The 25,085-nt window shown below is 44.0% G+C and overlaps 1 protein-coding gene across 2 annotated transcripts in view; it reads left to right on the forward strand.

Moving 5' to 3' along the window:
- Positions 1–3,200: 3,200 nt before the first annotated feature.
- PIP4K2A (phosphatidylinositol-5-phosphate 4-kinase type 2 alpha) overlaps positions 3,201–25,085 on the forward strand; it is a 119,405-nt gene continuing 97,520 nt past the window's right edge. For both annotated transcript variants that reach the window (XM_071560161.1, XM_071560160.1), the window contains exon 1: positions 3,201–3,507. In XM_071560161.1, coding sequence (XP_071416262.1) covers positions 3,367–3,507 — 141 coding nt within the window. In that variant the 5' untranslated portion in view covers positions 3,201–3,366. The remainder of the gene's footprint in view (positions 3,508–25,085) is intronic.

Genomic DNA, 25,085 nt, shown 5'->3' on the forward strand with positions numbered 1-25,085 from the left:
GGTTAGGGCCAGTGCTGGGAGTCAGAGAGCCTGGAGCTCCAGCTGGAGGGAAGCTTGAGAGCAGCTGCTAGTGAAAAGGCTGGGCCACAGGGATAGCTTGGCTGCAAAAAGTTGTAGGTGGAGGCACTGGCTGAGGGGCCTGGTCCAAGACTCAACATAACTTCCAGCTGTAGGGTGAGGTTTGAGGTTATGTTTGACAGAAGAAAAGAGGGAACAGCTGCAGCTGGCTTGACACTAGAAAGTGACTGGCCCAGGGAAGTGTAGGCTTCCAGAAGAACTTGGCAAAAAGAACTTCCTGGTGTGGGCACTGGCTGGAGGCCATATCTGAAGCCCAGCATATGGTTTGTTTGAGGCTTAAGGTTAGAGTTGAGTGACACAGTGGACTTGGAGGTGCAGCTGGGATGGAGCTAGAAAGGAGCTTTGAAAACATATGGTGTGGGGCAGAGAAAATGTGGCAGGGACAGGATTTTATTGAGGGCACTGGCTGGGGGTTCTGATCTAAGGATCTCTGTTAATGTTAAGGTGGGCATTCAGAGAGAGAGAGTCTGGAGCTGCAGATGGAGTGGGGCTTAAAAGGGAACATGCCAAAGGAAAGAGTAGACTGTGAAGGGAATGTGGTTTTGAGAATGTTTTGGTGTGGGCAATGGCTGGGAACGCTGCATTATGACTTAGCATAAGATTAGGTTTGCTCTCAGGGTCGGTGTTAGATTGGGGAGAGAGAATCTTGGAGCTCCAGCTGGAGGGGAGTAGAATGGGAATGAAAGGGAAGTCTAGGCTGGAAGAACTAGACTGGGGAAATTTTTACTGTTGGCACTGGCTGGAGGGCCTGGTCCCAGACTCAGCCTCTCTTTTGTTTTATTTTAAGGAGTAGGATTACAGTTGAGAGAAAGAGACTTCCCAAGAGGAATGTGAGCTGCAAGCTTAATCAAGTTTTGCCTCTTCAGGTGACCCCTGTATCCAGTTGCATCTATATCATGGGTTCAGTAGAAAACCTGTGTCCACAGTGGTTTCTACAGGAAAGACAGGTACAGGCAACCATCTTGTTCTTGGTACTTAAAATTGGAGAAGACAAATCTTTGCCTTATTCCTGGTCATGAAGATAGCCCAAGCCCTTGATCTTTTTTATTTCTGCTGTAAATATTATGGTCAACATCTTTTGTTCCTCTGATAAAACAAACTTCCTTAGTGAGAATTCATATTTGCAGGGAAGACCTCTTTAGAATCTAGGCCAATATGACAAGAAAGTCTTCCAGAAAAAGAAGAAACTTCCTTTCTCAGCCTTCCCTACAACAAACCTATGAAAATATTTGTTATTTATTACACACTTATAAAATAAAATGCTTCATTACATGGATTTACTCTGGAAAGATGAAAGACATGTGTGTGACAGACATTAGTCATGTTGCTGTGTGCAGCACTGTATGATGCTCAGATGACATGTTCTAAGCACAATCTAAGGAATAAAAAGGGTACAGAACTCTTCTGAAAGTCTGACTTCAAATCTATATTTAGGCATCCAAATGACCTGCTTTTATTCAAAGGTGCTGACTCCAGCTGCTTCCATTGACTGCAGCAGAAATATAAGGGATTTTTTTGTTGTTGAATCTATTTTCAAGAAGAAAAATTACAGTTTAGAGTCTCTGTAACTCCTCAGTAACTCTGCTCAAAAAAAAAAAGACATCTGTTTTCTCCTGCTCTCCATAAGATGCAGGAAAGGGACCATGTATTAAATTACAGTAACTGTTTCTATGCAGGAAGGACATTAAACAGTACCATTTTGGATTCCAGCATGACAGATAACTTTGCTATTGAGATCACAACAGCAGAAGAGAAATGGAGAGGGGCAACAAGTTTTTAAATTTATGAGCAGTTGTGTAAGTCTGCATTGGGGTCCCAGACTGATGCACTGACCTTAGTTGCCCTGAACAGCCACACCTGGGAACACCTTTTGCCCAGGACCTCCATTTAAGCTCAAGCAGGGTACAATTTAGGTCTTTGTCTGTGCTGTGTTGTATGTATATCCATCACCAGCACTGTATTCCGGATATACCTTGGGCCTATCTTGTAGGTAGTTTGCCTGCACCTGTTTCTGGCCCTGGATGGGCGCTGTGCCTTACGCTGTGCTCCGGCCCTGGATAGACCCTGTGCCTACACTGTGCTCTGGCCCTGGATGGACCCTGTGCCTACACTGTGCTCTGGCCCTGGATGGACCCTGTGTCTACACTGTGCTCTGGCCCTGGATGGACCCTGTGCCTGCACTGTGCTCTGGCCCTGGATGGACCCTGTGCCTGCACTGTGCTCTCCTGAATGGATCTGGCTCATCACCTCAGCATCTCTGGGACTGCTGCTGCCCACTGAGCCTGTGCCTTCTCACTGAGGGCACTGCTTGCGCTGGGATGACCTTCACCTGTGGTTTATCCTCCCTCACCGAGCAGCCCTTGCTTCTCCCTAGGGGTCTGGTCACCTTGATGAAATATCAGCTGATGAATAAAGCAAGGTGTGCAGGAGGCAAGTCAGTCTGTATGATCCAGAAGCTGATGTACGACTTATTGCAAATGCAGAGATGTGTGTTCGGTAGTACCCGTGTACACTGAACACAGCAGTGAGTAGAGCAGCGAAGGCAGAGGTCATTGAGGTTCCTCATTACCCAGTGGAGAAGGTGTACATTGTGTCCCATGTTTCTCAGCTGGGCGGGTGTGCCTTTGCAGGACGTCCTGTCCAACACCTCCGTGAGGCAGTGAGGGAGCACACCTGGCCGGGGATATGGGCAGGACGGCGGGGCCACGGTGCCCCTGCACAGCCCGCTCGCCCCCCGTGGGCCGCGGGCTGAGGGGCCGCGGGAGCAGAGCTGGGGCGGGAGCAGCGGGCACAGCCCCGCAGGGACCCCCTCAGGCCCACAGACGCCTTTGCAGAGAGGGCAGCTGCACACCGGAGTAACTGTTTCACAAACCGCACGAAGTTGCGGTGTGCGCGGTTAGCTGGGTGAAGCCCAGGGCGCTGGTAGGGTTTGTTTCCCAGGGGACCGGAGATGGGTGGGCGGACGGAGCCGCTCCCCGGGCGGCGCTGCCGGTGCCAACCCGTCGCTGCCGCCGCGCGCAGGCGCAGGCGCGGCCCGCGGGGACATGCGCAGTGCGCGGGGGCGCGGGCGCGCGGCGGCTCCCGCGGGGCGGGGCGCGCGCGGTGCGTGGCGGGCGCGCGGGCGGCGGCTCGCGGGGGGGCGGGGCCGCGGCGCCGAGCGGGGCCATTGCAGCGCCCGCGCCGGGATGCGCCCCGAGAGCCGCCGGGCGCCCGCGGGGATGCCGCGCTGACCGCCCCGCATCGCCCGCCCGCCGCGCTGCCCCCAGCACCTCCGCCGCCCGCAGCGCCATGGCGGCCCCCAGCAGCATCGTGCCCGTCATGGCGAGTAAAACCAAGACCAAGAAAAAACACTTCGTGGCGCAAAAAGTGAAGTTGTTCCGGGCTAGCGACCCGTTGCTCAGCGTCCTCATGTGGGGGGTCAACCACTCGGTAAGAGCCCGCGGCTCGACCCGCGCCGCCCGCCCACCCCGCCGGCGCATCGCCCGCGGGGGCTGCGGAGCTCGGGCGGGACCGGGGCAGGCACGCGCTGCCGGGAGCCCCCCAACCCGGCGGGGTTGGGGCCGCGCTGCGGGAGCGGCGAGCGCGGGGGAGCGGCCGCGGTGCCTGCCCGGGCGGGGGGATGCGCGTCCGGCTGCCCGGGCGGCGCGGGGCCGTGCCGGGTGCCCGCGGTACCGGTGTGCGCCCCATCGCCCCGCGGGGCCGTGCTGGGTGTGCGCCCCATCGCCCAGCGGGGCCGTGCCGGGTGCCCGCGGGGTCCGCCCCATCGCCCCGCGGTGCCGGCGGGCGGGTGGTGCCCTGGAGGCGACGGTGCTGCGAGCGGAGCCCGAACCGCTCCGCTCCTGGCGCATGGATGTGCTGCGGTTGGGAAAAATCCGGGTTTTCAGCCCTGACTGGCCAAGTTCGTCCCGTGTCCGTGCAGTTCGCGTCGGCGAGTGTCCGCTGCCGGTGTGCGCGGGGGAGGGAGGAGGAGGGATTGGTGTGGTAAGGCGGCAGAACTGCACCATTTGCGAAGTGCTCCATCACCCTGCGGGGACGGGCGGCCCGGGCTCCGGGAACCCCCGGCTGGGCGCTGCTCTGCGTTAAAATTAGGAGCCTGGCAAAGATGTCACATGGTTTGGGCATTATGAGGCTCAAGTCGCAGCTTTGCATCTTTAAATAGCCACCGTTGCAGGTTAAAAGTGTAGAGCCCAAAGATCGCCAAAAATCGGTATCAGAGCAGTTGAGCCAAAAGCGTATTCCCTTCTCTTGGCGGAACGAAGCGTGTGCGCCCCAGTGTCAGCTCTGCATGGGTTACCGCTGGTGCTGCTGTGTAACCAGCCTGTAAGAATGTCAATGTGCAATTTGAGATCAGACTACAAATTTTGTAACAGCCACACCAAACCAGCGGAGCAGCCTGTAGTATTAACTCGCTATTCCGTTTGTTTCCTAGACATTCACATCTCATGAAGTTTATTTCTTTGTGTACGTTTCAGTAGTTTTTGCCCAAAGCCTGGAGTCTGTGCATCAAGACTGAGCACTGTTACTGTGCCTGAAGTGGTGATCTAGGGGAAATGCTTTGGAGAAGCTCTAGTGAGGTTTAATGGTCTACTTAAGGTAGCCCTGTGAGTCGGTAGGAAATGGTGACAAAGGGTTTCAAGTTTTCTGGACGTCAGTTGTATGCAGTGACATCCTGTCACGAACTGATAAGAAAGTAGTAATCCACTTACATAGCAGAAATACCTCTAATTGTGGAATTGTATGATATGCTGTGTGCCAGAATTTGGCTTAAACACATGCATTTCTTTTGCTTCTTCTTTAGTAGCTAGTGTTATTCGTAGAAAAATTCCCAAACAGGCCTCTTTAATGAAAGAAAGCGACCTGGTAATTACAGGGCGAGAGAATTCTACTGAATGGCAGTGTGTGCTGGCTGGCAGCGATCTCCCTGAGGAGAGAGGGAGAAGATCGCTGACAAAAAGAGATCTTCCTGTTGCAACACAGGCTCATTGCTGCGTGTGTTTGTACTGGAAATACCACTACTTTTAGAGGAAAGACGTCTTCAGTATATAAATAATAACAAAATCAATAGTGACAAACACACCACCGTAGTCAACATCAGCGACCTGTGATCAATGTGCTGTGGCATAAGTAGCTGTTCCCACTAGAAAAGGTAATAAAGTGTATTGATTCATGCACGTGAAATTCAAAATTGCAAACTAAAATCCTTTCATTGGAGGGCTCAGAGAGCAACCTTGGCAACAGAGCAGGCTTGGACAAATGCAGCTTCGTGTTCACATAAAGGTGATAGTTCTAGGTGCCAGTATCTGTTGTGTGTTCTGCAGATGGTATTCTATTTCTTTACCCTGCTGCAAGGTGTAATAATGATTAGTGTTTGGGGGCCCTGTGGGAGCCAAATCCTTCTAAGAGACCACGGGGAAAGAAAAGTCAATTTGATGTGTCCAAATTTAGGCATCTCTTCTTGGCCAAGAATGCAGCATTGAAGTGTTGCAGGCTCCTCTGTTACATGCTTTTCCTGTTGTTTTATAATGCTTGATGTGGCACTGTCCAAGGAATGAAAATAAATATGCAGTGTGGTTGAACTCTGTTATCACAAGTAAGAATTTCTTGTGGGATAAATACAAACCATGTGTAAATTAATTAAGAATAGGAATTAAGGATCCTTAGGTTTCTTAGAAAAATAAACAGAAATCCGTAGTTAGGAACTGAGCATAAATCATAGTTCCTGATGGTAGTAATTAAACTTAGAACAGAGTAATCACTTGAAAAATTATATTTAAGACTGCTTGCAGTGTATCTCAATTAAGAGACAATAGAAGTCCCTGAGTCCTACTGACTGTCTTGGGGAATAAGAATATATTGAAATAGTGAAGCTGAGATTAAGTTCCCATGTTTCTCATGGTGTTGTGTATATTGGAAGAAAGCACTTGAAAGTAAAAAGGAAAAAGATTTTTCTTTTTGCAGGTGTATTAACTTTTTAATCTTAGGGCTATACTTGATAGTTGAATTTTGGAGTATCTTCAGAGTTTCAAAATTGCATGTGTGAAGAAGCTAAGGAAAAAGTTATAAAAACTGCTCCTGTAACTCTCCTGTCCTAGGAGGAAACATAACTCTAAACAGAAAAGTTGAGCATTGGTGTCACAAAGCTGAGGCCTTACGGAAAAGGTGTGAATTCTTAACAGAGCAAAAAAAAAAATCTGCAGAGAGGTTCTTATCACTTACCCCCCATTCAAGAAACTGTAAGCAACCTGCTATGGTGGTCTCAGTCATTGATAGGTAAAAGGAGAGAGAAACCTAATGCAAAATCCTGCTTGGTAATGCAGTCAAATTCAGCAATAACTTTGAAGGGCATGTGAGGGGAAAACATGTGAACATTACCCAAATGTCTTATGAAGTCAGAAAAAATGTGTTCACATTCAGAGATGTAAATTAATTTCTCGTTGTTCTGACATATGCTGTGGAATGAAACTTGCTGCTAAGTGAAAGGGAAAGCAACTGTGTCCCATTTTGTAGATCTGATTATAATACTGATGACTTGTAACAGCAAAGACTAATTGTCAGTGCTTGGATCTTGCAGGCATCTGCATCATTAACATTTGATTTTATCATGGTCTTTTACCTCATGTCAAAGATGATCTGGCTCTGCTACTGAAGTGAATACTTACTTAAACTCAGTGGTTAGTATGACTTAAAACTATATTTTTAACTAGTTAACATAATTGTAATATTTGATTTACAACTGATGAGGTAAATAACGCCCTTATTCTTCCTTTTGTATTGTCACTGCTGCTTGATTTCCAGTAACTATGGGAAGGAGGAGAGGAAAGGAAGGTAATATGTAACTTTTTGTGTAGTGCTTTTGAAAGTAATTCTTCCATCCCTGCTTTCTCTGCTGAAAAATGAAAAACATGGCTTGTTTGGTTTTGGCATCCTATGATGATGGTCCCAAGAACCGGGTGAGCCCGGTATCACTTGGGTTGGTTACCTGCTTCTGTTCACAGCTTGTTAGAAAAGCTGCAAATTTGTAGGTCCTTCAAAACATCAATTTCAAAGATGGAAGAAAACTAATATAACAGGGTTTTTTTGTAACTAATTTTGAGGTAAAGAAGAGGCTGCTGGAGACCTTGCCTACTGTGTCAACCATTAAATTAAATATATTTAGAAGAAGAGAATGAATGCCTGATGAAGTTATTAAGCATACTGTACAAGTTAAAAAAGAAGAAAAAGCTGAAAACAAAAAACACGACCAAAACTGAACAGCCCCCCCAGCTCCTGGAATCTGTAATCGCCATCTGTTTCTTGGATGATTACAAGCTGATCTAAAAATCTTAACAGTGCCTGACTTCTCAATGGCACTTGCTGCCTAATGAGCAAGTGGAACAAGAATACATGGATAAACTTCCACCCCCATCATCCTATGGAGTACATCAGGAAGAGCACAGTTTCTGTGGGTGAAGAATTCAGCACTTAATAAACTCTATGACCTTCTTCAGTTGCTCACATGGGGCACTGTGAGGCTGATGCTACTGTTGCACTCTAGGTTATAATCTTGCTTGATCTTTGTAACAGAAATGGAATGAGAACAGGACAGAATAATAAAAGGAGGGTTGTGGAACTCCTACCTACCAGTGTACACCCTGAATTCCTTCACCTTTTGAGTCAGAAGGTGGGAGGGAAAAGAAAAGCATGACAAGTAAATGTGTCTTTCCCCCCTCACATGCACTAGGATATGTTTGATCCCATTAAGAAAGCTTCTGTATCTCCAGAAAAAGCAATAAAATGTTTGTGTTCTAGCCAGTTTTCAGTTAGGGTATTTTCTCAGTATACTTGTCTTTTGTGTTACAAACTTTTATCCAGGCAAATGAGATTAGCTCAGTTGGTTAGAGCCTGATGTTAATAACCCCAAGGTTGTGGATTCGATCCCTGTATGAGCCATTCACTTCAGAGTTGGACTTGATGATCCCTGGAGGTCCCTTCCAACTCAGAGTATTCTCCAATTTGTTCTGTGAAATATACATACAGATCACTTATTCATGCCTGTCCTTATGTTTTAACATGTCACTGAAGAGTGGAACCTCTTGGTTGTGGCATAAATCACATTTCTTAGTTCTGACTTACCTAATCTCTCTCCTAAGAACTTCCTATCCTGAAACACTGTATATGTAGGGAAATGACACTGAGAAGAGATTACTGAATAGTTTCTTAGAAACAAGCAGCCTAAATAATTAAAAGCTATGTTATGTCCTCTGAAATAAAACAATACATTTTTGATTGGTTTCCTTGAAAGAATAGATGGGGTCAATTGACAAAAACAAGGCCACAGCATTTACTACTACTGTGATGTCTTCAAAAGTTACGGGAGGTGATAACTTCTGGATCCATATTTTTAATGTACTCTTAAGTGGTGATGAAACTGGTGACAGCCTGGGGATGTGGAACCATAATGTTGACTGGTGGCACTGGCTGTCAGCACAACAGGGTGATTGGAAGCTGTTGAGAAGGGAGGGGGCTGCTCATCACTTGCATTGTCAGCTGTGTTGCTACTGGTTGTATTCCATGCAGAACATCACTGCTGCAACTGTGCTTTAAGTGGCTTTTTAAAGGCCAAGTAAAACTAAAGTTACTGATCTTAAGTTCACTCAAGATTTCAAACAGTGAGCTTGGAAAAAATCCCCCACCTTATAAACTGGTTAATGGAGGTAGTGTTAGACTACATGTGAGAAGGCTCTTTCTAAGAAGCAAGAAGAAACAATGTATTAAAAAGAATTGATTACATCAGAGCAGATAATAAAGCAATTAAAACTATTTTAAAGCCAGCTGGGCACTCAGCCCAGATGTTTGTATATAGAAGGAAGTAGAACAGGAAGAGCTATTTATTGAAAACTTGGTTCTTTTTTGGGTGTCAGGTGCTGTCTACTGTACAAATTAATTTGATTTTCCAACTGCATGGATGGACTAGTAAAAATACAAATTGTAAATATTTACTATGGTTAGGTTAAGGCTGGTAAACATGCCTGCATGAAATACAAATGACAATGATATTTCGTGTCCTCCTCTGAACTATTGAAAGGGACACATACAATAGTTCCTGTTACGTGTGAGAGGGGAAGAGCTATGAAAGAGCTCTGACAGTAGTTTCAAAACGGCTTTCTGTAATTTCTTTCATTCTGCAGGGTGCTGCAAAGGCTTGGGTGGGTTTTTTGCCTATAGGTTTTTGAAACTGAGTTTCATTAACCCCAGTGAGAGAGAGCAGGACAATATTCAGTGAAAGAAGTAAGTGCCATAGATTTGTTTTGTTGCCTCAACTTAGTTGTCTTATTTGAGTATCTTGCACCAGATGCCTTAAGAAGGAATCTCTAGGGGATTATTTTTTAACTCCTTGCTTATTAAAGCAGGCACTTGCATTATGCCCATTGGCCAGAGCCCGGTAGATGTTTATGTTCTTCCTGCAGTTTCAGGGTGGCAAACTTTGTTTAACACAACTGACTCACCCCGTTATGCAGTTCCTGCTGTGCAGTCTTGTTCTCTGCTCTTCCTTGAAAACAGCTGGTGCCGTAGGGATTGGTAGGCTAGCTGTATGTTTTATGACCTTGTGACAACTTTAGAGTAAGATGAAACTACCTATTATTTACAGCTTTTCAGTGCAATCATGCCAGAGCTGAGCACTCAGAGTTGTAGCAGTGTTGGCTTATGGATATCTTGACTTGTTAAGAGCTTAGTCATCTTGGTTGTTAACTATGAGGTTTTAAAGGCTCCAAGGAAGTACACATTTATCTTCATACTCTAACATGAATTCATTGTTTTATGTTTACTTCCAAGGCATATTTACATGTTTTTCCCCTTCTTGTACTCTATACTTACTATATAAATGTCTAACACAAGTCCTGATTTCTCCTCCTCATGTTCACTGTTGGTAGGGCATGTGTTTGCCCTCAGTGAAATAATTTTAGCAGTGTCAGAAGTTGCTGCCTCGGCTATGGGACAGTAATGACAAACCTTGTTAGTTTTCATGGTCTGCATCGTTGCACGTGGTGAAATGGGTTAGCTTTGAATTGTTGAGATGGTGACTTCTTGCATGTGGTTTGCAATGTGATCATCTGTCTTATGATGTTCCTGTAAAGCCTGGGCTGTTCTATAATAAGTTAATGAGTTTTGTGTTGAGAGATTGCTTAATAAGGGTGTTGTGAAAATTGTTTGAAGTAGCTGAATGCTGCAGTGATGGATCTCAAACTGGAAAGAAAACATTAGCTTTATCTTCAAAGAGTGGGGTTGAATAGTTTGCAGTAGAAATACTTAATGGCCATACACCTTTTAGAGTACTCATTTTTCATTAGACTTGGTGAACAGCTACCTTGTGTACTGAGGCAAGGTAATTAGTCTAATCCAGCTTTTTTGTGTGTATTTTAAGTTCCCAAGGCAACCATAATGTTCTTAGCACAGCTGTGAATATATGCACAATTCTTTTTAGATTGTAAGACAAAAATGAAAAAAATCACATTCCCTTATGTGCCATTACTAGAAAGCCTATGGATTTCCTTGATGAGGCTAAGACTTAAAGAACCACCTTGCAGCTGCTCGAGTTAACTGGCTGAGTCTTTCACATTTCCCCGTCTCCCTCCTGATGTCTTAGTCATGTGCTGTCTCACAACTCTGCTATGGCTGTGTTTGCATTTTTCAATCAACTCTCTACTGTTGCAGTCTTCCTGGTTAACAAGTTCAGCCATACCTGTTTTTCTTATCAGTAATCACCCAGCTCCAAAGTAATAATCCAGCAAAAATAGTACATTTTGAAGAGTCTTTTAGATGGACCATAATTCTCTGAAGTCTGTGGTCCAGCTGTGCAGACAGCTGGGCCAGCACAAAGTATGTGGAGTTGGTGCAAAACCAGAAGAGATTAGGGCGAATAACTTCTTTGTAAGGAGGTGCCAGTTTAAGTTTGCATCAGGTTAGACAAACCACAGTCTCCACGGTACTGAGGCCTGCTAAAGCTGGGACTGCTGGACTTGCTTCCATGCTCTCTGGTACTGATCTGATCCTGTGGCAAGTTCATTTGGGGAGATAGGCTAAAGGATAACTAATGCAGGTGGCCACAAAAGGCCATTTCCGTGTCAGTCCCCCCCCATTTTCGTAAGCGTCAGTCAGGAGCTGCAAACACTGCAGGGAGCACGGAGGGAAGAGTCTAATTTATGTGTGCTTTAAGGTGAGTTTTCACAGTAGTGAGGGACAGTTGGAGGTGGATGTGTAGCTCTAGTATAGGCTCTTTGACTGGTGATCTGTCTACAGCTCAGTTTCTTGTGTGATAACCTTGAGTTACACTGTTGTCCATAGTAAAAAAAGCCCACTTGAGCAGAGAACTCTCACTGTGGATTCTGCACTTTAAGCAGGGAGACTTTTCTCAGCTATTTTAAATTTTTGAAATAGTCATGTATTTTGAAAGAGACGGAACTGTCTGTATTGTACCTGTTGGTTCCTGGTCATCTCTTCAGTCTTATTTTTTAGAACGTGCTGCACCATCTAACTTCGTAATTGGTGTATCCAGAGACTAAATGTTTTCAGGAAAGTTGTAAAGGCTTCCTAGGGGCTGAAGTCTTCGATGTTGCTTTTAGAGGTAAATACCAGCATTTGGAAGACCTTCTAAACAATAGCAATTTTTGAGAATCCTACCTTAAATATTCTCTTGCTGGCTATCCAACATGTGGCTGTAGCAGTCACTGACTTTTTCTTCTCTTTTCCCTCCAGGAAAATACCAAACTTTGTTAGCACAAGCCTAGTTAAAAGAAAGCACCCTATTTTACTGTGCTGAACTGAAATTGAGAAATACCTGATTAGTTTGTGCTGCCAAGCCTCAATAATTCGGTTATTAACTACCAGTTCTGTTATAATGCCCTTAATCTATGGCATGCCCTGTTGCAAGAGTTTAGTTCTGATCATGTTGCCTGGTGTTTTGTTGGCCCTTGTTAGATCATGTGGGTACCAAAAGCTTTTCTGGTACAGCAGGTTCTGATGTTAGTGTTGCTAACTGTGTTTATCTGTTTCGTGTGCTTGTTTTCTCTCTCGGACATATCTGTAGTTAGTGTTTACTGGTGTTATGATGTGGTGTGACCCTCATCATGGGTTGGGCTCTGGGTGTTTATAACAAAACTTCACAGAGGAGCTCAGAGAGAAATGCTCTTTAAGTAAGTGTATGATTGTTGGGCCCTTTACAGCCTGCTAATCTCATGCGTTATGGTTTTCTGGAGCTGAGCAAAAATCAGATTGACATAACAAAAGTAAGGTTGCTAATCTCTGAGCTTCCCACTTCTGTCTTTCTGGCTTTCTGTACTTTGAGCTGAATCTCAAGCCAGTTTTGGGAGACCAAATTGCAAAATACCAGAAATTGAGAAAGCAGTTGAGTTGACGAATGGTATATCTATTTTTACTTCTTGAAGAGGAAGGACTTATCAGCATATGCTGTCTCAGCTGGCTATTCAAAAGAGCTGGTTGTGTCCCTGGGAAAGATAGCAGTCTCTGATGAGCTGACTTTACTGGAAACCCATAGCCAACCTCATTCTCAGTCACTGCAGACTTGCAGTTGGAGGACTTGCTGTCACAGAAACGTGGTGGGATGACTCACATGACTGGAGTGCTGCTATGGGGGTCTACAAGCTCTTCAGAAAGGACAGGGAGGGAAGGAGAGGTGGAGGGGTGGCTTTATATGTTAGAGAGTATCTTGACTCTGTTGAAGTTGAGGTCAGCAGTGACAAGGTTGAGTGTCTGTGGGCCAGAATGAGGGGCAAGGCCAACAAGGCTGACACCCTTGTGGGAGTCTGTTACAGACCACCCAACCAGGATGATGAAGGGGATGAATTATTCTACAAGCAGCTGGCGGATGTCTCAAAATCTCCAGCCCTTGTTCTTGTGGGTGACTTTAACCTGCCAGATATCTGCTGGGAGCTTCATACTGCAGAGAAGAGGCAGTCAAGGAGGTTCCTGGAGTGTATAGAGAACAATTTCCTTCATCAACTGGTAAATGAGCCTACCAGGGGTAAGGCCCCGCTAGACCTACTGTTTACAAACAGAGAGGGGCTGGTAGATGATGTAGTGGTTGGAGGCTGCCTGGGGCACAGTGACCATGAAATAATGGAATTTTCAGTCCTCAGGGTTGTAAGGAAAGCCACCATTAAAACCTCTACTTTGGACTTCCGGAGAGCAGATTTTGGCCTATTCAAAAAACTGATTCAGAGCATACCCTGGGAAACAACCCTTAAAGGCAAGGGGGTCCAGGAGGGATGGACATGTTTTAAGAGGGAGATTCTGAATGCACAGCAACAGGCTGTCCCAGTGTGCCGAAAGGCCAGCCGGAGGGGAAGACGGCCAGCTTGGTTAAATAGGGAGATTCTGAAAGAAATCAGGGATAAAAGAAAGTTTACAGACTATGGAAAAAAGGGCTGGCTACTTACGAAGAATTTACAGATAGAGCTAGGTCATGCAGGAAAAAATTAGGGAAAGAAAAGTGGAATTTGAAGTAAATTTTCAGTTAGGGATAACAAAACGTCCTTTTATAAATACATTAATAACAAAAGGAGGGGCAAGGAAAACCTCCATTCTCTGTTGGACTTGAAGGGAAATATAGTTAAAGAAGATGAGGAGAAGGCTGAGGTACTTAACACCTACTTTGCCTCAGTTTTCACCAGTAAGACAGGTGGCCCTCAAGACAACTGGCCTCTGGAGCTGGTAGACAGGGAGAGGGAGCTGAATAGCCCTCCTGTATTCCAGGAGGAAATAGTTACCGACTTACTGAGCCAGCTGGATCCTAACAAGTCTATGGGACCAGATGGGATCCATCCCAGGGTGATGAGGGAGCTGGCAGAAGAGCTTGCCAAACCGCTCTCCATCATCTTCCAACAGTCCTGGCTCTCTGGGGAGGTCCCAGATGATTGGAGGTTGGCCAATGTCACCCCAATCCACAAAAAGGGCTGCAAGCAGGACCCTGGCAACTACAGGCCTGTCAGCCTGACCTCCATGCCTGGCAGGGTTATGGAGCAGTTCATCCTGAGTGCAATCACACAGCACCTTCAGGGTGGACAAGGGATTAGACCCAGCCAGCATGGGTTTAGGAGGGGCAGGTCCTGTCTGACCAACCTGATCTCTTTTTATGATCAGGTGACCCACCTGGTGGATGAGGGGAAGGCTGTGGATGTGGTCTATCTGGACTTCAGCAAGGCCTTTGACACTGTCTCCCATAATATACTCCTGGAAAAGCTGGTAGCCCATGGCTTGGACAAGTGTACCCTCTCCTGGATTAAGAGCTGGCTGGAGGGTCGGGCCCAGAGAGTGCTGGTGAACGGAGCTGCATCCAGCTGGCGGCCAGTCACCAGTGGTGTTCCCCAGGGGTCTGTATTGGGTCCAGTCCTGTTTAACATCTTTATTGATGATTTAGATGAGGGGATTGAGTCCATCATCAGCAAATTTGCTGATGACACCAAGCTGGGAGGGAGTGTCGATCTGCTGGAAGGCAGGAGGGCTCTGCAGAGGGATCTGGATAGACTTGAGAGATGGGCTGATTCCAATGGGATGAAGTTCAATAAGGCCAAGTGCCGGGTCCTGCACTTTGGCCACAACAACCCCCTGCAGCGCTACAGGCTGGGTACAGAGTGGCTGGAGAGCAGCCAGGCAGAAAGGGACCTTGGAGTACTAATTGACAGGAAGCTCAACATGAGCCAACAGTGTGCCCAGGTGGCCAAGAAGGCCAATGGGATCCTGTCCTGTATCAAAAATAGCGTGGCCAGCAGGACCAGGGAAGTGATCCTTCCCCTGTACTTTGCGTTGGTGAGGCCACACCTTGAGTACTGTGTTCAGTTCTGGGCCCCTGAGTTCAGAAAGGATATTGAGGTGCTGGAGCGAGTCCAGAGAAGAGCAACAAGGCTGGTGAAGGGACTGGAGCACAAGCCCTGTGGGGAGAGGCTGAGGGAGCTGGGGTTGTTTAGCCTGGAGAAGAGGAGGCTCAGAGGTGACCTCATCACTGTCTATAACTACCTGAGGGGAAGTTCTAGCCAGGTGGGGGCTGGTCTCTTCTCCCAAGCACTCAGCAATAGGACAAGGGGGCACGGGCTCAAGCTCTGCCAGGGGAAATTTAAGTTGGATATCAGAAAAAAATTCTTTCCAGAGAGAGTAATCAGGCATTGGAATGGGCTGCCCAGAGAGGTGGTGGATTCACCATCCCTAGAGATTTTTAAACACAGATTGGACGTGGTGCTGAGTGCCATGATCTAGTAAATGGACTAGAGTTGGACCAAGGGACTCGATGATCTTGGAGGTCTTTTCCAACCCAATCGATTCTATAATTCTATGATTCTATGACTTGGAAGTGACTCACTCAAACTGAAATGCAGTGTCAGATGCTTGGTGAGGTGCTGCAGCCCAGCACCACCCTCCTGTGCAGTGGCTTGGGATTGATGCAAACTAGGGGTCTCCCTGATGCTCTCAGTGTTTTCCCTGCTCTGTTAGCCGAGAAGAATTGAAAATAAATTTTCTAGTATAGTTATTTCCCATCTGACTTATGATTCACTTTGCAGTCTGTGGTATGTTAACCAGCCTTCTCCTGTGCTTGCACAATGGACAGGACCAAACACAAAAAGCTTTCTGGATGTTCCCTGGGCTCACAGAAGACAAGTCATAAAAGTAATTTACAGAAAAAAACCCTTAGTGCTTGTCAACAAACCTGTGTACCTGCTTGCAGTTAAAAAGCACTGCAACCACTGATTTTTTGGAACCTCTTGCCCATTCTGTTCCTGATATAGCAGTTTCTCCAGCTGTTATTTTGGGCTTCAGCTGATTCAACAATGCTGCTTTCTCTTTCCTACCTACAGCTGCAGGCAGTTGTGGCTGGTTATTTCATTTGACTGAGCAATGTCCTTTGGGCTGTGTTGGCTCAGGTATGTTAATAGGGTTCAGATGTCTCTGGGCTCACAGAATTCTGCGCTCCTTGTCCGTCCTCCACTCTTTGTGTTGCTGTACATCAAAGCAAAACAGTATGAAATACTGAGCATGTTGAATTGTGGTAGTGCCCTGTGCCTTTTTCTTGGTGGGAGTGGGATGGATTTCTTTTCCTTCTCCCCAAAATCTCCCACGTTTTGGGTTTTTTCCCCCCATGTACAGCAGTTACCTGTGGTTGGTATTGGTGTTTTTAGTTCACTTTCCTAGCAAATTACTCTTCAGACATTATTTTTCTACTGTCTGAACCTTTCATTGAAGGTATATTGCAAGTTTCTCCTTGGAAGCTGTTACTTCATAGGATATTTGTAATATTCCTGTCTTGTTCAGGAAATCTCCCAGACTTTTGTATTTAAGTTAAGGTTTTAATTTTCCTATGAATGACTTCCTAAGGTTCCTGGATGAACATGATTTGCCTCACAATTAAAGGCTGAGCTCCTAGAAGTTACTGGAAGAGCCTTGAAGTAGTTCTTCCTGCATGGTGTGTTGGTCACCTAAAGGATGAGGATTCCTTGGGGTGGGAAGGGTAATGACTGTTTTACAATGGGCTTGTTCTTGCTAACTAATTTGGAGTGACATGCCTGAGGTCTTGTTCATGCCATTATAAATGCCCTTTAAAATGTAGAAACTCTTGGAAAGACATGTTTCTAACTGTTTTACAGTAAAATGTATGTAATGATGGGTAGTTTAGAGGGTGTCTTTGTATTGCTGAAGTTGCTAAGCTATTCTTGAGTTATTTGGCATGTAAAAATGCTTGTTTGTCCATGTGTCTTAGGAGTTATTAGAGTCATGAAAATATTCCTCTTGTTTGAGTATTTCACAAGATACCATACTATTCTTGTGGTAGCACAATGCTGTAAAGTTCATTAATTAAAAACGGGGAGATAAGGGATATAGAAATATGTCCAGCTGGCAGACTGTAGTTCAGTCACTGAAATAAATGTTGCTATATGCATATTATTATCTCAATAGCAAGGCTAAAATTCACTTCAAAACTGCAGTCACAGCTTAAAGGATCCTGCATTTCTTTATTTGCAAGGTGAAATTGATTTAAACCATCACATTTTAACTTGTGTTCCTTTGTGTGAGTTGGCCACGGTGTCAGCTGAAACCCAGACACAAGGGCATAGACATCCTTGTGCTTGCTCAGGTGGTGGAAAGTAACACCTGAAGTAACCTGCTTGCTTTCATTTGTGTGCCTTGGGACTCCTCTTGAATGGAACAGATCTGCTGGGAGATCTGTGTCACAAATAAACACAACTGAGATTTCAGAATTGTTTGTTCTTCAGTCACACTTGCATTTCTGACCGGTAGTGGCCTCTGGATAAGCAAAATTGAAAGGAACCCAAATCATCTGTGTCTTGCTAGTAGACTCTTGAAATATATATAGCCTGTTCCTCAAATAATAAAAAGTGGGGGAAATTGTAATGTTCTGTGAACATTGAACTTGGCTGGTTAAAGGCTTTGAAAAGAGTTAACTTGGGACACACTCGTTTGTGACATGGGGATCACTGTATTTAAACAATAAAAAACCTAGGCCATTCACTAAAGGAAGAACATAGATTTGGTTGCCTGGAGTTCTCAAGACAACTATGTGTATCTGCTTATAAAGGTACGTATTTCTACTGCAAAGGCTTCCCTGATTTTCTTTACCTGCTACTGAAACTGGACTCAAATAGTGGTGCAAGCTGTCATGGATCATTTGGATGATGAAATTTAATACTATGGCTTCAAGTAAGTGGAAGAAGCAATAGAGAGCTGAGATAGTAAAGCATGATCCTTGAGCCCCATTTTCTCTGCTACTTAGCATTGCTTCCCTAGCTGACAGCTTTGAGCTCAGAGTTGGCTTGTCAGGTTCTTGCTAGCTATGCTTTGTGCCATTTTCCTGTTATTTGGTGGATTCAAGAGTTGAACCCCCTAAGTTTTCTACTTCAAATACTTCAAATATAATTCTGTGGGCTGTACCCACATAGGGTGCTTATTTAGTCCAGGAATGCTAAACCTTGTTACAGCACAGTTGTTGATGTAGTTGTGCCATACAGCAATCTCTCTACAACTTGTGCTAGGTTTCTTAACCACTCTTTGACAAACATGCAGTTAGTTTTGTTTAAGGTGTCAGATATATTTGTTATCTTGGAGCTTGAGGTAGCGTGGACAAAAGGGACCAGACAAACCAGAAGTGGAAATGCTCAGCTTTTAGGCTTGAACATAAAATAAACAGAGTCATAGCACTGCCACTGCATAACTGAGGAGAACTTGCAGTTTTTTAATATTTATTTTAATTTTTTTTTGTAAATGGACTACTCAAAAGATTGATATTGTTGAATTTTACTGTATAGTCCAGGACAGAACAGCTGCTTTCCTGCCTAATTAACCTTTTCCTTTGTGAAGTGTTTCCTAAAGCTTCAGATCCTATGCATTTACATATATTTGCATAAGTAATTCACAGAGGAAAGTGCTGTGGAGAATCTGACTGCGACTTCTGGTGGAATTGGCAGTATCCACTGTTGCACTGGGAACCTGTTTCACAGCTCCCCCAGTGAGCAGACAGCTTTGCAGCTCCCTTGGAGGGGCGTGTTAAATGGAACAGTGATCGAAGCACAGTCAAACAAATCCAGCCCGCAGCTCTGCCCCAAGGCTAGTCATGCTGGCACAGGTCATGGACACTAAAATCCGCTCTTAAAAGCATACAAGGTGACTGATCACAGGGAGGGGCTTATGCTGTGGATGTCTAAAGTTTTGGAAAGGTAATTGCCACCAAAAATTTGAATGAAACAAAAAATAATGTAATGTTTACTTCAAAGCTGAGGTAAGCTAACCAACATTGGAAACTCTACAATACTCCTAATCATCTTCAGCTGTCCAGGCTTTGACTGTAGAATTGTTGTGTGACTTCTGGAAATGTAAAATATTTCCTTTGTGAATATAAACATCTTTTACAGGAGTGACACTCTCCTTGTCACTTAGCTCCAACACTATGAAACCTAGGGCACTTAGTCCTGGTAATTTTTCCATGGTGATTTACTAATGAACTATTTAAATTATTTATTAGCTCTTTTTTCTTTTTTTTTTCCCCTTACAAGGTGTACTTAAGGTCAGGAAGCATGAAATAACTAACCCAATACTAGCAGTGCTGCACTGTAGCAGCTTCACTCCTTAAGATTTCCAGGACCTAAGGCTGGCATTGCACTTTCCTGTCTCCATCTGCAAGGGGAAGAGTGTTTCACAGGACAGGTGGAATTTTGGTTGGGGGTTTATGTGTTTTCAGACTGTTGTGTTTCTCTTATTTCTGGCCAGGTTTTTTAAATAAAGGCATGGCTTCATCATGAGCATGGGCCTTGCTAAAACCTGTCCTTCCCACAAGTGAGCCTGGCTGCCAGCGGGGTGTGTGTCTGCTCAGCCAGGCCAGCTGCTTGTCCTGCTGAAAAGTGACCCTGTCTGGAGGCAGACAGGCAGGGAGAGGCAGAAAGGACAGGAGTGGGATGCAAGTTGCTTTTCAAACTAATGAGCAAAATTACTTTTTGAGCACCACTGGGAACAGTGGGCAAGAGAGCACACTGAGAGTTGGGCTGTGTGGTGCTTTGCTGCAGAGCTGAGTCTGTCTTGGTCTGTGCCAGCTGAGAGCCAGATCCTTTTCTGGACTGTGTTAGCTTCCCTGCAAGGAGGGTAGTGGTCTTGAAACTTGGGAAATGTTAATGGTGATCCTCAAGGGGAGGAGCAGTTGAAGAAAGTGAAATCAGCTGCTGCTTGAAGTTTCTGTTCCTGTAGGTTTTACCAACAGCCTTATCCTAACAAGCCCCTTTATTCTTGAACTTGTCCTCTAGCAGCAGACACCAAGTCTCTTTAACACTTAACCAGTATTGTGCTTTCTGTGTCATGAAAAAAGCAAAATCTGATTACTCTGACTTTAAATATGTCTCTTAGGGGAAATGTTTAGATGTATTTGCAGCAAATGCTGGGGAACTAAAATGTGAAGGAAATCAGGGTGTAGTCTCTGTATGGGATTTTGTAAAAATCACTTTGGAATACAGGTAGTCCATATCCATGGTAACTTTTGGGGATCTTGAAAATGCTTCTGTTTGTCCCAATGGGAGACACTGACATCAGTTTTAGTCTATTGCTGAACCTAAAAATGAATGTGTTGGAATTAATCCATCTTAGCATTCTTTAATGTTGTGGGGTTTACCGTAAGTGATAAGGAAACCTGAGCAAACTGTTCCCCCACCTCTTTGTCAAGAAATGAGAAAATTATTCTACTTCTTTCAGTTAGTACTCTGATGAGGCTCCTTCCTGGCATTATGTGAGACTATGGAAAATCTTCTTTACAGAAAAGAAATCATATCCTTTTTTCCATGCCCAGAGTCTCTTCACTTCCATTTTTGAATGTGTATCACACCTCAGTGGCCGTGTCCCTTTCCAGTCTAGGGTTGTGTCTTAGTAAATCTTTCCCCTGAGGGACAATTTATGCTTACTCTGAATAACAATTTGCTGGATAGATAAGGCAGTATTAGCCAGCTTGCATCTACATTTCTGTGAAATTTGACTATATGTGTCTACATGTATCTGAGAAATTTGACTATATGCTCCTAGTAGGAGTCTTGGAAGGGATAACTTGATCATTTTTAGATGTTACTTCACTTTCAGCAGAAGTTGTTGTTGGTCTTAGTCCTATTCTTTCCTCTTTTTTTTTTCTTCTCAGTATTGTACCTTTGGCTAAGCTGTTTAGCTTGCCAGTTCAGCAGGAAAAGTATCTTTCTAGGGAGGAGGAGATATTTTTACTCTAGTTTCTGGTAGGATCTGACAGAGCTGCCTGGCAGAGTGCAGGGGGCAGCTGGTCAATGTGTCCATCCCCCTGTGATGGGAGCAAGCTGCTGACTTTAGTGTCTTGTATCTCCTAAGTCTCATTCTTCCCAGTTTTAACTTCACTCGTACTGGGTACACTTGCACACCCTCATAGCAGTGCTGTTCTACAGCTGTCTTGAGCAAGGAGGTGTAATATTTACATGGGCAAGAAAGTAAGAAAGCTCTATTTGAAATTACAGACATTTGTGCAGCCATGATGCACTGCAGTGTGTTTTGTGTGATACATCTCGTAGTTAAAGATCTTCAGCATTGACTGCTGGTCCAACACACTGTTTTAATTTGTCTTTGTTCAGAGACTGACGTCTCCTCTCTGCCACATCGAGACATGTTTCGAATTCAAGTGGTTTCTCTCCTGAGTGACCTATTTGTATTTTCTTTTGCAGTCTTTCTATTAGACTGTGTCCCATTGGTATGAACAGCAGATCAGCAGTGCTACCTGTTGCTTAAGGTACAGGGATAAATAACTCTGATCAAGCCCTTCTCAGCTGTGTCCATGGATTTTATAAAAGGAGGCAGAGTTCCTACTGCTTAGTTTATGGTGGTTCTAATATTTTTTTGGTCATCCAGTAAATCAATTCAGCTTTCTCAAACACCAGAGACTAATCTGGCAAAAAGTCGGTGTTTTGGGCTTTGTTTTGTTCTCATTTTGCTGGGTTCATAGGCTGAATGAACTCACTTTCTTATCGAAGGGGTTGGTAGAGAGGGGAAAAAGGCAAGACTGTTCCCACTTGCCAAGTGGCAAATCATGTAATTCACCTTGGCTGGGAAGCAGAAAGCTGGAAATCCACAGCCCGAGCTGATCTCGCTGCTGGCTCCTGGCTGGGTGGGTCACCAGCTGAGCTCAACAAAAGGCACGTTGAATGCCAGCGGGGTCAGGGGCTGGATCTGGCTGACAAGCTGCTTACTGTGCCCCAGAGCTGCAGTTGGAGAAGGCCATGAGCAAAGTTAACACTGTGGAGATGCATTGTATTGTACAATAGCCTTCCAAGCTTGAAGGAATTGCTCTGACAATGAGTATTCTGACTTTCTTATGGTGTTAGACTTCCCTGTGTCAGACCTGATACCCAACAGTACTTGGGTACCAGTGTGTTTTCAAGGGAAGCTTCTAGTCTGTGTGAGTTATGATGCATCCGCTTTGTGAAAGTCTGCTAGCTCTTCCTGTTCTTTAGTGATGGCAGATCTTGGTGTGGGCTTGGGGAAATCAAAGTTGAGGTGACTTCACATAGGATATGTGCATAAAATACTTCCAGAATATCTCGACCTGTTACCAAACCAGTATTGTACTTTGGGGGGTGTTTTCTGCTTCCATTTCTATCATTGTTTCTTCAAGAGTTCTTAGTCATTACTGTCTACTTTGATTTTTATTTTTTTTTCTTCCTGAACATTCTCTGATACCTTATATAAATAAAGTACTATCATATGAAGGTCTCCAGAGGAGACTGTGGCTGCATGGATCTGCAGATGTTCTTGAGAGATGTTACACTCCCCACATTTCTCAGTATGTGGCCAAACTAACTTACCTCATTTTCATGTTGTATCATAAAGACTTTCAGCTATTGTGATTAGTTTTAACACTTCCTCCTTCTTTCAGCTTTTTCTGTCTTGCTATTGTAAGAACTATGTATTAGTGCATGCCATGACTCTAATGAGCAGTAGACTTGAATGGAGCTTTTGGACAATAATTTTGTTGCTTGGCTCTAACATATCAGTGTTAAATGCTTGAAAACTTTAATTTTTGTGTCAACAGATGTAATTCCATACTTAAATCCAAGTCTTAGATGCTAGTTATAGTTCATATTAGGTGTCACTAGTAACTTTACTGTGGTTCATTTGCAAAACGTACCAAACATATTTGCAGTTTAGGTGGCTTTAAGTATGTCTGACTGTATGTCCATAACGTGGAAGTGTAGACAGCTAGTTTTTATTTGTGCAACAAAATTGTAAATGCTGTACCAAGAGCAGAGAATGCCATATTTGAGTAAATCCTTGTAATTTCAGGGGACTTAAAACACAATCAATGGTCTTGGCAGATGGCCAAGGGCACAGGCGGCTTCTGGAACTCTTCCAGCTGCTAATGGAGTGTGGATTCTGATTAAATTCAGACCACAGAGTCTTGGTCTGCTTGTTTCTGTATGTGCTAATGTATGCTTTCCTAAAAATATTTAAATTAAAAATCTGTTTTAATATTCAAAGGCAGCGCATGACATGGATCTCTCCTATATGTTAAACATAGTAAAGATTGAAACACCAGCACCGTGGGAGTGAGAAGCAGCAGTTCACTGCATCATGCTTTCTAGGGCTCTCCTACAAAAACTAGCTGTTGTAAAAACTTTGAAATATTTGTGCTGGCAGCCTTGCAGCCTCCCAAGAAACTCTGCTGCATCAGTTGTGTGAAGTCTCTTCTACTGTTGACACAATTAACTGGTTCCAGAAAGTAAAATCTAATATAGCAGAATTGTGGTGTGGTCGATGGGGCCCTTGACAAGATTTCAGGCTGGTAGTTTGGATGCCAGCCCTCTGGATCAATTACATATCCATTTTGCTACAGCTGAAATTGTTGCAAAGGAGTGGAATGAAAGGGCAATCCCTTATACTTCAGATTTATCAGTGAAGGGAGGAACATGTTAAAGCAAGATGATGGGATGAAGTTATTTTTTTAATTTAATTTTGAAGAAATGGTGAATTCCCTGAACTTCAGACCCCAAAGAATAAATATATAAGAATCGCTAGGGTAATGTCAAAGGCAAGTCTAGTTCTGCTGGGGCACTCCTGTTAAAAGGTTACAAATGCTTTTTACATTGATACCACAAATAGTTTGGGAGAAGGGGAAAGTAGATTACTGTAGCATTTGTGTGAGTGCTGGTAAGGTCCTACGGAGTAGGTGGCTATATATTGGATTACTTGAGCTCTCTACATAGAGTACATTAGGGTTGGAGGAGGGGGGCTGTGTGTGGTGTGTGGTGGTTTGGGGTGTTTTTTTTGTTTTTTTGTTTTGTTGGGGGTTTTGTTTGTTTTTGCTTTTTGTTGGTTTGGTTTTTTTTTTCATTACGAGTTTGTCAGGTCAAGGAATCTAATGGAATCTAACTAATGGAATTCAGCAATAAAAGGTGAGGTAATACTTTTCATGGAAAATACCTTAGACAGTTAATGCAGTAGACAGTAACTGCATAAGTGTCTACAGAAACAAGTGGCTATGCCTCAGTAAACTTCTTTTAAAGAGTTGTTGATGAGAAACTTTCAAATGAGGCAATATCTGTAAGAGAAATAGAAGTCACCCATCTGAATGATCTGAGAAACTCTTCAGATTCTCATTTACATGGGGTTTTGTTCCCAGTTATTAATATGTAATTTTACAATACAGCGATGTAACTCCAGTGATGTCATGAAGATAGGTTTGTGTCTTTGAAATGCCTTTTCATACCTTTATTTTTGTTAAATTCTGCAATATTTGCAATGTTTGAGCATGCTCTTACGTGTGATATGTTATAGAAGTCTATGATTTTTAAATAATTTGTTTATGAAGAAAATAAGGATCTGGTTCATTGCTGCATTTCTCTCTCCAGTCTTACTTCTGTTTCTTACACTGGTTACCTTGCAAATTGTTGGAAATGAATAGACAGAAGTCTGTTTGTGTAGCGAGTCATAAAAGTACCTGCTAAACTTCATGGAGTTTCTGATGAGACTCCAGCAATATTTACAGCATTATATCTTTAAGCAAGAGTGAAGGGATGAACCAAGACTATAGTGATGGGAGGCTCTTGTGTACAGAACAGTACCTTGACTCTAAAAAAAAAATGAGAAAGTTTGTTGTGCAGAGGAGATAGAAAAATGAAATTATTTTGAGATTAGGGCTAAATCTAAGGGAGGTGACACTAGAGAGCTATGTTCTGACCCTCACTAAAAAATGTAAAGGTAAGTGACTTGTTAGTTACTAAGATGTGGTGATCATTAGATATGCCTATTTCCATGTGTTTTAAAGCCAGTGTTCTACTCTGAAGAAGTATTGAATATTTGGAAGTAAAGTGTGAATGTCAGCTGGATGTTAAATATGCCAAGTACTAAGAGCTTATGTTAAACATGGAGGTTTTGGGGGAAGATTAAAGAAATAAAAATCAAATTTATTTTTAACGTTTCTGAACCTCCATTCTGTCTTGTGGGTAGATCAAGATCCTGCCTTC

Source organism: Pithys albifrons, chromosome 7, assembly GCF_047495875.1.
Source record: "Pithys albifrons albifrons isolate INPA30051 chromosome 7, PitAlb_v1, whole genome shotgun sequence".
NCBI classification, from domain to species: Eukaryota; Metazoa; Chordata; class Aves; order Passeriformes; family Thamnophilidae; genus Pithys; species Pithys albifrons.